General features: G+C 36.4%; 1 protein-coding gene across 1 annotated transcript; it reads right to left on the bottom strand.

Moving 5' to 3' along the window:
- Positions 1–7,046: 7,046 nt before the first annotated feature.
- LOC128613639 (polyadenylate-binding protein 1A-like) lies at positions 7,047–14,348 on the bottom strand. Its single transcript, XM_053634586.1, has 11 exons — positions 14,201–14,348; positions 13,606–13,787; positions 12,656–12,849; positions 12,432–12,547; positions 11,882–11,969; positions 11,710–11,805; positions 11,319–11,573; positions 11,049–11,139; positions 10,416–10,732; positions 8,403–8,443; positions 7,047–7,914 (listed from the first exon to the last, which is right to left on the bottom strand). The coding sequence occupies exons 1-10, from the start codon at positions 14,290–14,292 to the stop codon at positions 8,423–8,425; spliced, it is 1,452 nt and encodes a 483-aa protein (XP_053490561.1). The 5' UTR covers positions 14,293–14,348; the 3' UTR covers positions 7,047–7,914; positions 8,403–8,422.
- Between the last annotated feature and the right edge of the window lie 809 nt (positions 14,349–15,157).

The raw sequence follows: 15,157 nt of genomic DNA, 5'->3' as shown, positions 1-15,157 counted from the left end.
CTCAAAAAGTTTTTTTTTGCAAACTTTAGCTGGGCTTAGATGTTTTTTTTTGTTGTTAAAAACAGCTTCCGTCTTGCCACCCTACCCTGTAGCCCAGAAATGAAGAATTCTGGAGCTTGTTGTCACATGTAAGGAGCAACCAGTACTTGCCAGAAATTACTGCAATGTTGCTGTAGGCCTCTTGGCAACCTCTCTCTCAATTTTATATTGACAGTAAAGATTATTGTGTTTACAGTGTTCCATGGTATATCCAATGCCTTGGATTTTTTTTTTTGTAGCTCTCTCCTAATTTTTCAACAATGAGATCCCATACCTGCTTTGTAAACTTTTTGTGGCCCATGGCTTTTACAATTGGATGTTACCAAGAAGGTGTCAGGAAAATACTATAGGAATAGCTCTACTTTATCTGGGGTTACTCAGTGACTTTAATTCATGGCAGGTGTATACTAATTATTATTTAATATGAGTTTGAATGTGATTGGTTGATTCTGAACACTGCCACATTCCCAATTATAAAAGGGTGTGCACACTAATGTAAGCTGGGTACTGGACATTTTTTCTTTTTCTTTTTTTTTCCTTAAAACATTTCTAGATGTTTGCCACTTGATATTTACATGTTGCATTTTCACAATAAAGGTGAAAAATGTTCTGACATGGTTTAACTTAGTTTGAATTTTTTTAACATCACAAATACCTGCCATTTTAACAGGGGTGTGCAGACTTTTTATGTCCACTGTATATACAATGGAGCATCTAAACCTAAGTCCTGTCCCTGGCCTTGTTACAGGATGTGGTGTCCACAGGGAAGTTTTTAAATTCTGATAAAGAATGCCTATTAACAGAAGATTTGTAAGTGGTTTCTACTTCACAGTGTAAACAATTAACATTGTCTTTAGGGTTCCTCTAATGGAACAATTCACTGATAATAGATACAGGAACAGTCCAGAAAATATTATTGTGGGTTGGTCCATGTGGTTATCATACAAAAATGAAATTTGTAATGCTATTACCCACAATTAAAGCAATAACTAAAATGGGACCAGGAGAGGATTCTTTTTACTAACACTGCACAATACACAGAGATTCACATTATTAATTCGTTAGTTGAGAATAGCCTATCCACTTCCTGGCATGTCGCTTTTTGGAAGGTGGGACCACAATTGAATACCTGAAGAAAACCCATGTAGACCCAGAGAGAACATGCAAAACCCCACACAGACAGTAACCTGAGCTCAGAATTGATCCCACACATCCATTTAGGTCCTAAGTGTGAGAGGAATTATAGAAAAATAAGAGAGAAAAATATAGAATACTTTAAAACTACATTAGCAGTTCAGTTAGTGAAAGGCTTCAATATAAAGATGAATTTATACCACTTTTACTGCACTTAGCATCATGCAGGTGCCAAGCTTTCATGGTCTGCCATAACACAGACAAGTAGTACTTTTGATATTTATTTATTAGGGGTGTGCTATAATACAAACTCAGTTTGATACTACATAAGTTCTATAAGATTGTACTTTATGTTTAATCTAGCGCTTCTTACTTCTTACAGACTATATCGTGTCTGGTTTCAGGAAGGATCACACCCAATCAATGAGCTGTCTGTACAGACTGTCCCACTAGGGACTCTTGCTCTCTGTCTTTATGCACACTGGACTTTATTGACTAGAGCTCTGTGGTTTCTTGTCTGTAGGATACTTATCCACCAATTCCAAAGAATTCCAAAGAGAGAAAGGCATATCAGAGTTATAGGTTATAGGAATATACAGTGAGGGAAATAAGTATTGAACATGTCAACATTTTTTTTTCAGTAAATATATTTCCAATGAGGCTATTAAAAAATTTGACAAGACTTTTGTATTAACTCAAGAAATCCAAACATTAAAGTCCATAAATGAAGTTGTGTAATAAAGCAGAATGACACCAGAAAAAAGTATTGAACACGCTAACTGAAATTTATTTAAAACTTTGTGTAGAAGCCTTTGTTTGTAATGACAGCTTCAAGACACTTACTTTATGAAGCGGCATTATTTTGTATAACTCCAATTAAACCTGGTAAAAAAAATAAACAGGGCTGCACATGTTTTTTGTATTACTACAGTAGTTTTTCCTAGCAAATGTGGCATTATCATTAAATTAAGGCCTACAAACTAACAACCATCAGATAGTAATTCTGATTCCTGACTTTGCACTGTTGATTATTAGTCTTGCCACAGGTGACTGCATGTTCCACCAGACCTGTGCTTATATTCAGTCCCTGCTGATGTGTTGTTTTTTTTAAAGATTCATTTACAATATGCACCCCCATCGAACTTTATTGAATTTTATTATGTAACAACCTAACCAAATTGAAATGGACTTAGTTGAGATTATATGGCGGAATCTACACAAATAGCCTATAATATTTATGTCGGTGAAAATCAATATAGTTTGCAAAGTTATTTATGAATAAAGTGTATCTGTGAAAAGGTTCTCTAGTCTGACGAGACCAAAATGGAACTTATTGGCCTGGACACAATATTTGGCAGAAACCCAATGCTGCTCCTCATTATCCCAACAGTGAAGCATGGTGGTGGTAGCAATGTGTTGAATGTTGGTCTCTTGGTTTCTTCTCTTGGTTGCTTCTCTAACGAATGGTCTTCTTACTTGGTCACTGTGTCATGCTTGTCATGGTGATCTGGGATACAAACAAATCCTGATTGATACTTTCCCATAACTTTGTCCTAGACTTGTTTTGATAACTCCTTGATCTTTGTGATGCTGTTAACATGTTCGGTAACATGTTAACATGTTAAGTAACGGGGATGAATATTTCTGCAAGGCAATGTAAAAGAGATGCATCAGGGCTACTGCTACACAGATCCTCTATTCTCTATGCTTACTTAGCATATGACCACCATAAAATACAAACAGTGTTTACAGTGACCCTACATTAATCAAACAATAGTTTAAACTGTTTATTATAAGTGTGCTTGTGTCTATACACTGAACATTAGAGAACTCTTAGGCCTGTCACTCAACTTCTCACTGCACAGAATTTTAAACTGTACATAAACCTCACTTGCAGTTAAATAGTCTAAACCCAAAGTCTGTAAACAAACATACTATTTTTATTATATTGTTTTATAGCCTTTGACTAAGGGTACCATTTCTTGGCTATGCTCCAAGTACAAGCTCATAAGTGTCTCATTTTGTGTACCAGAGCTTTAGAATCACATTATTTCTACAGTTTAATGAATATAATGATATATAATTATATGTTAGCAAATGTATAATACCCTATATAATTGTATACAATATAACTTAGCTAACACTACCCAGCAAATACATTTAGTTAATGGCTCTTCCTTGAATTAGGGAAAATACAGTGCCCTCCACTACTATTGGCACTCTTGGTAAATATGAGCAAAGAAGGCTGTGAAAATTTGTCTTTATTGTTTAACCTTTTGATCTTTTTTTCAAAAGAATTACAAAAATACTCTGCTCTCATGGATTTCAAACACAACCCAGGTTTATCAAAACAATTATCTTTGTTAAATGTAGGTGTGCAACAATTATTGGCACCCTTATGAATTCATATGAGAAAAATATATCTGAAGTATATTCCCATTCCCAATACTTTACATTGTTTTAGTACACCTGAGTAACTAGGAACAGGAAATTGTTCAACCATGACTTCCTGTTTCACAGGGGTATAAATCTGAGGTAACCCATAGGCCAAATTCCCTTAGTCATTTATAACAATAGGTTAGACCAAGGAATATAGCTGTGATGTGTGGCAAAAGGTTGTTGAGCTTCACAAAATGGGAAGTGGCTATAAGAATATAGCAAAAGCATTGAAAATGCCAATTTCTACCATCAGGGCAATAAATAAGAAGTTCCACTCAACTGGAAATGTTATGAATCAACCTGGAATTGGACGTGTGTCTATATTGTCTCAACACACTGTGAAGAGGATGGTTTGAGTGGTGAATAAAACTCCATGGATCACAGCTGGAGAATTGCAGAAATTAGTTGCATCTTGGGTTCAGAAAGTCTCCAAAACTACAATCTGAAGTCACCTACATCACCACAAGTTGTTTGGAAGGGTTTCAAGAAAAAAAGTTTCTACTCTCATTCAAAAACAAACTGAAGTGTCTTCAGTTTGCCAGACACTACTGGAACTTCAAATGGGATAAGGTTCAATATTCAGATGAAACCAAAATAAAACTTTTTGGCAATAAACACCAGAGGTGGTTTTGGTGCACACAGAGAGGTAGCCATATGGAAAATTACTGCAGGTCCATGGTTAAATATAGTGGTGGCTCTTTAATGTTTTGGGGCTGTTTTTCTGCCAGAGGACCTGAACATCTTGTTGGGATACATGGCATCATGGACTCTGTCAAATATCAACAGATATTAAATTAAAACCTGACTGCCTCTGCCAGAAAGCTTAAAATGAGCCATGGTTGGATCTTTCAGCAGGTCAATGATCCAAAACACATACATCAAAATCAACACAAAAATAGTTTACTGACCACATAATCATGGTCCAGCCATGGCCATCCCAGTCCCCTGACTTGAAACCCACAGAAAACCTGTGGGGTGAACTGAAGAGGACACCAGAGTGGACCTCGAAATTTGAAAGATCTAGAGAGATTCTGTATGGAGGAATGATCTCAGATCCCTTGCCATGTATTCTCCAACCTCATCAGGAATTATAGGAGAAGACTCAGAGTTGTTATCTTGGCAAAGTGATGTAGTACAAAATATTGACTGAAAGGGTGCCAATAATTGTTGCATACCTATATTTAACAAGATTGCTCTTGGATAAACCTGTGTTGCGTTTGTTATGACAATTGCAAACACAGCAAAAAACAAAACAAAAACATGACAGCATAGTATTTTTGTGAATTTTTAAAACAAAATATCAAAAAGTTAGACAATAAAGGCATTTTTTCACAGCCTTCTTTGCTCATATTTACCAAGGGTGCCAATATTAGTGAAGGGCACTGTATATGAAGTGCACGTTAGCATAATCTTAGTTACAATAAACATGATTAATCTAGGTATTTTTAAAAATCTGGCAGTGAAATAAACGTTCACTGTTCATTCTGTGGCAACTTTTTTTAATTAAACAATTGAGTATCAAGAATATTTGTTCTTAATTAAAAGTAAAACAGTGCATATTGAAATGTTATAGAAAATATTTAAAATTTAAAATGTAAAAATGTTGGATGTACAGGGTGTACCAAAAGTCTCCATACATAGGGGAAATTAACTATTTTTAACAAAATGTCTTCCAAAGTTTTTCATACTTAGTTTATACATACATATAGCATATGTATGTAGCATATAAGCAGAACATATTGAAATCATTCTCATGGCTGGATCGGGAAACTGTTGCAAGGTTACGATGGACATGCAATGACATGCATAACACTAGATGTGTTAATATGAGTTCATCATGAGTGGGAGAGACAACTCCATGTGTGTAATCCATTCAATCATGTAGAGGAAAGTTTCTAAAGTTACATTTTGCTAAAAAGTCTTAATTTGCCCGAGACTTTTGGGACACACTGTAGTAGAATTGTAAAACACATAATTGATTTTTTTTTCATAAATTAGTCCATAGAGGGTTAAATAACTTGTTCAATATGCTGTTTGTCCGTTTGTAACGCTTGCTTTTCTGTGTAACTGCAGTATCATACTGGTGCTATTATCAGCTGTGCAGTGCAGAGTGGCTTAGGTTTGAGTCTTTCTTGTGAGAATTTGATGAGCAGGCTTAAAAGCTAAGAAGCAAAAAAAATAAAAAAAAATAAAAAAAATCCCTCCCATTCAGCGATCAGGCAGCAGTAGTAACACACCAACCTCTCTCTTTCTCTCTGGCTCTCTCTCTCTCTCACACGTGCGCTTTCCCTCACTTCGGTCTGGACCATACTGTGGTGTGCAATCCCAGACCAGGGTTTTCCTTTGTCTGCTAAGAATTATGCCCCAAACAAACAGATAATAATTACAGTTTAGAGCAGTCATAATATTCTTTACACAGACTTCCAACAGTAAGAAAAATGGTAGGACTAAATGTATTATTATGCCCTGTAAATTCATACATTTGTATATTTCCCCCAAAATTTCTTGCTTCTCCTAATTGAGGTATATGAAAGGCAGAGCTAATTAGATTCCTCACATGCAGATGGTTTAGTCTGTCTCAGTTCTAGTAACAATAAAAGCATATTAAATTTAAAGATTTTTTTTGTACATGGCAAATAAATCTTCCCTGGCTAGAGGCATTTTTCCTTGTGACAGAGCAAAGACATCTTTTATTGAGAAAAAAAATCCTTTAAATGTTCGACCCATTGGACACCAACAATATTTGCAAAAGAGCGATGAAAAAAACATTTAGCAGCTTGATCACACATTTTAAAGTGGATTGACCATTATGATGTGTAATACATTTATTGAAAACAAGTATGATACAAACACAGAGAACAGAATGTCATATTTGTGAACATTTTGAAGCGGTTTAGAACACTGTGCAACAGGGGATGGTCTGCTACTTGTTATGAAATTTTTTTTTGTTTTTTTTGCCCAGCTCCTGTGTGTGGCTGGTTGATGACGGAGTGATGTTGCTTCCACTTGCAGATAATGGCCCCAATGGTGCTTACTGGAGGATTCAGAAGTTTTGAAATATGCCTGTATCCGATTCCATCAATATGTTTTGCAACAATAAGGTCCTGAAGGTCTTGGGAGAGCTCTTTGCTTTTACCCATCATGAGATATTCTTCTTTTTCACCTGGTTACATATGTGTGTGTGTGTGTGTGTGTGTGTGTGTGGTGTGTGTGTGTGTATATATATATATATATATATATATATATATATATATATATATATATATATATATATATATACACATACATTTTATACATTTATACACATTTCCCTCACACTATGTGGTGTAGAGTAATCTCAAATACACTCAAATATGTGCTTTCACATATGTGCAGAAAATGTCAGTGGCAGGAAATTTGAACTTTTTGATCATTTGATTTAATCACACATTAAACTCATTCTGCTGTTTTATTTACATTACTCTAATTACATTTTGGCACACAGTTTTTGACAGATATTTTTACTCAAGTATTCCATACACATTATATATACATCGATCTATATATTGATATATACCGAACAGCCATTAAAACCACCTGCCAAATATTGTGTACAGTAGGTTCCCAAAACAGCTCTGACCCGTCAATGCAAGACGTCTGAAGGTATGCTGTGGTATCTGGCACCAAGACATTGGCAGCAGATCCTTTAAGTGCTGTAAGTTGTGATGTGGGGCCTCTATGGATCAGACTTGTTTGTCCAGCACATCCCACAGATGCTTGATCGGATTGAGATCTGGGGAATTTAGAGGCCAATTTCAACACCTCTGCTGGCATGCCTTCTTACCATAGTACATCCCGGTGCCAACTCTTCCCCAGGTAATCGACACACACATCATCCACATGATGTAAAAGAAAACGTGATTTATCAGACCAGACCACCTTCTTCCAGCACTCCATGGTCCAGATCTGATGCTCACGTGCCCGTTGTAGGCACTTGCACCCCATCAATTTACCAATTACTTACCTTAACAAAAATAAGTTTGAATCACATTGCCTTACTTTGCATTTGCATAAGTTTTCAGAAAAAAGTCTATAGCTAATACTTAATAGTAATTATTACTATTATTACATAAACACAGTTATTATTATTCTCATTTAATCACAGAGGTTTTAATAGTGTTGACAATTAATACATTTATTGTATTTCTATTTAATTTCTAATGAAAAATTCCAAAGGATTAAGGTGCAATTTGTAATTCATTTTTATTGGAAGTGCTTCTTCTTTCTCCTTTTCTTATTCTTCTTGTTGGGTGGAGGAAAATACTGAAAGAGGAAAAGTAGGTATGCACTGATTATTATATTGATATATCATGATAATTGGCAAACCTTTTCACAGTTGATGATATTATCACAATATTGTACTCTCATTGCTAGTGTCTAACTAGTCTAAATAATTATTATGGCATTAAAAAAATATCGACATTCCTCATGTGTTCTATTGAGCAGCGAGACACATTCTGTCCCCCAGGAAGACATTGTAAGCTCTTTATTTTGGACACTTGTGATGGAGTGTAACCAACCTATCCCCATCAGACAGAGTGTGTAATATTCTGAATGAACAGATAATAGGTGCACTATTCTGAGTGGAGACTACAGGTGTGCATCAGGATTGGGATTGCTCAGGATGCAACAAAGGGTCATGTGAATTGGAGGAATTTACTTTCATATTGGTGCATGAGAAGTGTGTATATTTATTGCAGGCTATATCAGCGTAACACCTGTGTAAGTATTATGGTGTATCAAGTACTCACCACGTGCTGACCAGCTTCCCTCACCCGAAGCAATGCTCAACCTACACAAACACACACAAACACATATCGCATTTATATGATGGTAAATTAGAGTGTTTCATGTAGGTGATATGCATATGATTATTGAATAAGAAAGTGATATCCATGTGATATATAAGTGATATAATGTGAATATCTGTGTGTGTGTGTTAGGGCTGCACGATTATGGCCAAAATGATAATCCCAATTATTTTGATCAATATTGAGATCTCGATTATTTATCATGATTACTCATTGATTTTTAGGGACAACATATTTTTATTGCACTTTCACATTTAAATAAACAGACCGCTGCTTTCACCTCCATGTTTTGCTACATTCCTGCTAATGTACAAATCTTTGCATCAAATTAGACTGATCCTTAAAGTGCATCATCTCGTAGAAGCAAAATATGAATAAAATTGTACCCAAAATATTGGATAAGTAAAAATGCCATCAACCAAATGAAAATATGTGATCAAATATAATAATATGAAACCAAATGAAAACAATTCAGGCGTATGCAGAAAAGGCAATAACAGTGTTTACAGGAGGAGAGACGCAAAACAATATCTTTTAGGAGCACTTGTGTACCTAATTACAAAAATTTAGGAGCACAGTTGAAGTTTTTTTTATTTTATTATTTTTATTATTATTATTTAGAGATGGTAACATTAATGTGCCACAATATAACACACAAGTAGGCATGAGAAAACTTGAGCTGGTCAATTATGACAGAATTTAGGAACATAGTGTGAGCCATGACACATTAATTTACCTTCTGATAAACTAAATGTAATATTTTCAGTTAATTTTACAGATTGTATGCAAAAAACAACCGTTAACCTGTTTACCTTGTAAACAAATACAATAAACATCAATGTTCAGTTTTTGAAGTCTGTTCCACTTAAATATATTTAAAGCTACACTATTAGACATTTTCCACTGTCATGGTTCTGGGCTGGAGTCAGTTCTCGAACCGCTCTGTGTATATTGTGTATATATCTGAATAATCTCATATGGGATGTGATTGGGTGAGTTCATTTACCCATCAGATGCAAAGCGCTTTAGTTTAATGGTGTTCATTACTGATGCTCCGATCAGGATTTTTACGACTGAAACCGATCCAGATACCAATCTTTTTTGTTTAAACTTTAATCATGAGGTCATAAACAGTTAAATGTAAGCTCTCTGCTCATGGTCACTGTTAATTGAGTTAAAATAATAGCAATGAGAAATACTGATGGTTAATTGATAAATAAACAAGCATAAAATATTTATTTTTAAACATCTTAAACAATAAAAGAGTCCTAATTAAAAGTAGACTAACACAAGCATGATCCATATTAGGAAAAAGGCTAATCACTTTCTAAGGAAATAGCGTACTAAGCTTGATGTCAAATTGATGTCAAATTGATATTAAATGCAACCCATAGTAATTAAACATTATTTCATTTCTCATTTTATTTATATTTTATGAAGTTATTATAATATCTATTTTTTTATCTATATTTGTAGATGCATTTTGGACTCCCTGTAGTCTTTATTCCGATTGTATTATACAACTCCGAACAGGTCACTCGCACTGGTGTGAATAAATATTTATTCACAGTCGCACAAAGTACTGTTCAGTCGCAAACGCGACTTGAAATGCTCACACTGTAGAGCCCTGAGTTTATCTGCAAAGTTTTTTCCCGTTTGACGTGATGAGGTTTAATGTCCCCGACAACCTCTGTAGTGCCATTTAGCATGATGATTTCCCCTCGCGCAAGCGCTGGAGCTTGCAGCGAAACTGGCTGCTCTATGTGATTGGCTGTAAGTGTAGGAAGCGCTTGATTTGATCTGCAGCGGAGTTTTCTATGAGCGGAGGACGAACTTTAAATGTCAATATCATGTTCATTTAATTGTGGGCAGTCAAAATCGTAATCGCGATCTATATTCGATTAATTGTGCAGCCCTAGTGTGTGTGTGTATATGTGTGGGCTTCGCTGGTACCTGTGTATCCTGGGATTGTTGTGCGTCTTGTGTGTCCTTGGTCACCTGCTCATCTATCATAGGTGCTGGAGTTGCTGCAGCTGGTACTGCTTTTATACTCACTGTCGGTATTGGTTTCCAACCTGCAGCTGGTACTGCCGCCGGTACTGCTTTTATACTCGGTATCGTAGGTAGTACAGCTTTAGCTGCAGTGGGAACTGCAACCGAAACTACAGCTGGAACAGCGTCCGTGACTGTAGTTTGGTTTTTAGCTACCACCTGATTGGCCTGCGGATGTGTTACTGCAGGTGCAGTCACTTCTGGCATGTTGTGGAAACCTACATACAGAAAATACGATGAGATGATGTCATCCAAAGAGTGTCAATCTAACACAGTCAGAAATGGTCAGGTATCTAAATAGCAGGCTAACACTAACTCCTAAATGGAATCTGTTTTGACACATTTTGTGTATACTAGCAGTTTGGGTTGTAGCCAGAGGCAGATTTCAGTAATAGGCTGCTAAACCCTAATCTAGCAAGCTAACACACCCATTAGTAGGGTAGGATGTGATTTGTGAAGCGGCCGTGGACAGTTTGGAGCATACACTGTGTAACATAAGCAACAATGATGTACAAACAGACAGATGTGACTCACTCTGCACCTGGACGTCCTGCGTAGCCCTGTGTGTACTTGGATGAGGCTCGACTTGATGGACGCTTGTGCTATTATCAGTGGAGTTCTGAGCCTGTAACATACATTTACACATTTATTTCACCTTCTTTCAGTTAGCTCCTCTATCGAGCGAGCAATAAACTTTTGTGGTAACTTTAGCTAGCTGGAGTAGCTTAAGAGACGAATATTGGGTCTGTAGTTAGAAGCTGATGATACTGAAACTATAGCCATTATAATAATTTTAGTTTGTACCTGAGGAATAGCATCCATGATTTTGTCACAGAAGGGTGCAGGTTGATGGTGGTTTACTACAGCCTTTTGGGCAGCCTGTGTCCCCTGACTGGAGAGAGAAGCCTGTCTCTCCTCTTTGTGCTGAATCAGACGGATGTGCAGTGCCCTTCTGTCCAGCATCCTTCCCTGCATCTCGTTCATGGCCTTTGTGGCTTCATCCGGAGAGGAGAAGCGCACAAACCCAAACCCTCCAGAGCAGGCATTGGTGCTCATCACCTGTAGAAGACAGTGAGGAGAATCATTAGGATAAACTGCTAATATGGCTAGTCATGAGGAAAAACTGTGGACACAGGACACAGACACATTTAGTAGGAAATGAAAACATTTTAGGGATTATTTAATTGTCAGTGACCTTTGCGTGGATGATGGTTCCAAAAGGTGAGAACTCTTTATGTAGACGCTCGTCATCCACAGAGACATCAAGATTCCTCAGACACAGGTTCACACACTACAGAACAGAGGGCAAAGTCAACATCTACTCTGTGTGTGTGTATGTGTGTGCGTGTGTGTGTGTGTGTGTGTACCTGCTCAAACTTGTGTTGAGGTTTAGGATGTCTCTCTTCCTTCTTCTGCTCTTGGCGCTCCTTGCGGGACTTGAAGTGTGTGATAAACCTATAACACAATCGAGACGCTGCTGTTAGAGCCTTTATCAGAACACAAATGTTAGAGACTTTATACCTAATTTAGTGACCTTTAAACCTGTCAGTCCCAGTAAAGGTGGTGTAGTCTTTTTTCTATTAAATTCCAACTCTTTGAACAATGCTGAATCACACTACATCTCACTGTAACAGCACTATATTATTATTAATTATTATTATTATTATTATTATTATTATTATTATTATTATTATTATTAATAATAATAATAATAATAAAACATTTTAATGAGATATTTGTTGGATTTAATCTATATTTAGCACATATTCCTATATTAAGGTATGAGCAAATTATAACAATATAACCATATAATGTTTTCAGCAAGCATTAAATACATTTAGTTATACACATATCAAAAACAAATTCAAAAGAAATTTAATCAGGTGTGTATGTTGTAGTGATTTCCACATGACTTACACGTAGTGGTCATTAAAGAGCATGCCATTCAGCCTCTTGATGGCAGCCTCGGCAGCCTCGGCACTCTCAAAGTGCACATATCCGAATCCCTTGGACCCATTTTCATCGCACACCACCTTCAGGAGAGGCACATCCATCAACACACAGAACTTATGTCAAAGAGACCTAATTGAAGACTTTAGTTTTAGGAAGTTATTAACAGTCACATAGCCCAGAGTTCAAACCTTGCATGAGAGGATGTTTCCAAAGGTGGAGAAGGTGTCATAAAGGGCCATGCTGTCGATGGACTTCTCCAGGCCCTTGATGAAGATATTTCCCTCGTTGCTCTTTCTGATGGATGAGTCACTCTGGGACCACATGATGCGCATGGGCTGACCCAAAAGGATGTCAAAATTGAGCAGTTCCAAAGCACGCTCAGCTGAATGAACAACGTGAATTACAGCTTATTAACATCAAAGTTACAGAGGTCTATTACAAGAGTGCAGTATACACCATACACTTCAGTATTCCCTACACTTGACCTTATTATTTTACTAACAAATCTAAAAATAAAATAAAATAATGAAGTACACTTGCTGGTTATATATCAATTATAAACTTGTATTATTGTTCTTTATTCACTTTTCCATCAAAAGTGTTCATGAGACTGCACATTGGACTAAGTATTCACATCAGCTTACAGCTTCACTTCTCTTATAATTTCTTTTTAACTAGAGGACACAACATAGTAGTATTGTATTAGATACCTAAGAAATGTTAAAATGTACTTAACTGCACATTAATTTCACTTAAAGCTGGCCCCGTTTTGCAAAGAAATGTAGAAACTGAATTCAACTAAATTAGGACAGTTTGCTTCAGCTATTTTAAGGTTTGAAAATTGTCATGACTAATATATTCCTCATATCTATGATGCATATAAAATAAGCTTTGCTTTTACTTCAAATCAGGTACATATGTTTATTTTTAAATCATTTTTAGGACATTGAAAATACTGAAGATTTTCTAAACCCTGTTATTGCTGGTATAGCTGTAAGAAATTACAGAATGTTACTAGGCCAACGTCTTTATACTGTATGTAGTCATTTTTACTTAGTGTCAGATGGTCAGACAACAAAACAATATATGAAGTAGTGTAGGGAATACTGTTACGGTGTGTTAGAGATGTTTGTATTACCATCGGCCCTATGCTGAAAGTTGATAAAAGCATATTGGAGTGATGTGCCGATGTTCAAGCAGAGATTACGAACTCGCCCGAAAGAGCTGAATTTCTCCAGGAGCATGGACTCAGTCACGTCAGGGTGAAGATCGCCAACATAGAGTGTAGCCATTTGGAAACTAGCACTGATCACGTAGAAACTAAAACAAAATTCCACTTTTAGTGACAGACAAAAGCAATAAACCCCACTGAAGTGAAGACTGAATATTACGTCCAACACGAGTAGCCTACTTTCTTTCCAAAAGAGTTGATCAAGGTTTCTTCAGATGGTTAACACTTCCTGTATTAACCCATAATCATGTTATAAAAAGCTACTGAAACCTACTATTTTAACCTGACAAATTTAAGTAAAATGTAAACTAACAATTACTTTCACCCCTGTAAATCTGAAACGTAAGAAAATCATAGGCCTACAGCACTTAAGCCTAGCAGTATAATAATAAACTTATCATTTAACAATGAGCAGTCTCATTATTCGTTTGTGTAATAGGCTAGCAGTTTAAAAATGAAATCATTACATTAGAAATCAACAAAATGTTATAAGGATACTTACCACTGAACCACCAATCCACTGAAATGTTGATCGCTGCGCAAATGAGTTTGTTGCAGAATGTTCAGATTAGAAGCAGTTGGTTCTGTTACCATAGAGATTGTGATGTCATGGTTGAGATTCCATTACTGTCACTGCATTCTGGAATTTGTGTTCCACATTTGCCTTGTTGAAGGTAAACAGCTAGGTACAGTCCCAAGTAACTTAGTAAATTCAACAAAATCAACAATTTGCACAGATAGGAGGTATAATTACTTACGGATTTCAGCTTGTTCCTTGCCTTACCTTGCCTTGGAGAACTGCTTTTTCTTAGCGTGTTCAATACTTTCCTGTGTCAATTCACTTTATTACACATAACTTTATTTATGTGCTTTAATGTTGTGAATTCTTTATATTTGCGGATTTCTTGAGTTAATACTGATGTCTGGGGAAAATTTCATGTGAATAACCTCATAGGAAATATATTTACTGAAAAAAAAGTTGACGTGTTCAGTACTTATTTCCCCCACAATAATGCAAGTGATATTGCATGCATTCTGCATGTGTGTTGTCATATCACATCAAACCAGTGACTATAATTCCCATCCTGCACTGCGGCCTACAAACATGACCGTCATGGACTGCAATTCGCAGAATACATCTTCATTCTAATCACAAACTCCTGCATCCAATTTACACTCACAATCACACCATACATATAAGAGACTGTTCACTTAGTCTTTGCGATGTATTATGCTCAGTTGCTTAGTCGCTGTTGTTATTCCAAGCCTTATATCGTGTTTGCTTTTCTGGTTCTTGACTTTGTTTACTCTGTTGACCTCGATTCTCTGCCTTGCCTAGTTTAGTCTGTTTGCCTGATCTCTTGACCCTTGCCTGCCTATGTACATTGATTTCTGCCTGATCCTTTGGACTTCTTGTTGTTAGATTAAACTGCCAGACCTGCACTTGCTTCTGTCTCAG

Source organism: Ictalurus furcatus, chromosome 1 (genome assembly GCF_023375685.1).
Source record: "Ictalurus furcatus strain D&B chromosome 1, Billie_1.0, whole genome shotgun sequence".
In the NCBI taxonomy this organism is placed as follows: domain Eukaryota; kingdom Metazoa; phylum Chordata; class Actinopteri; order Siluriformes; family Ictaluridae; genus Ictalurus; species Ictalurus furcatus.
The sequence above is the reverse complement of the archived record's forward strand: the minus strand, read 5'-3'. Positions and strand labels throughout refer to the sequence as shown.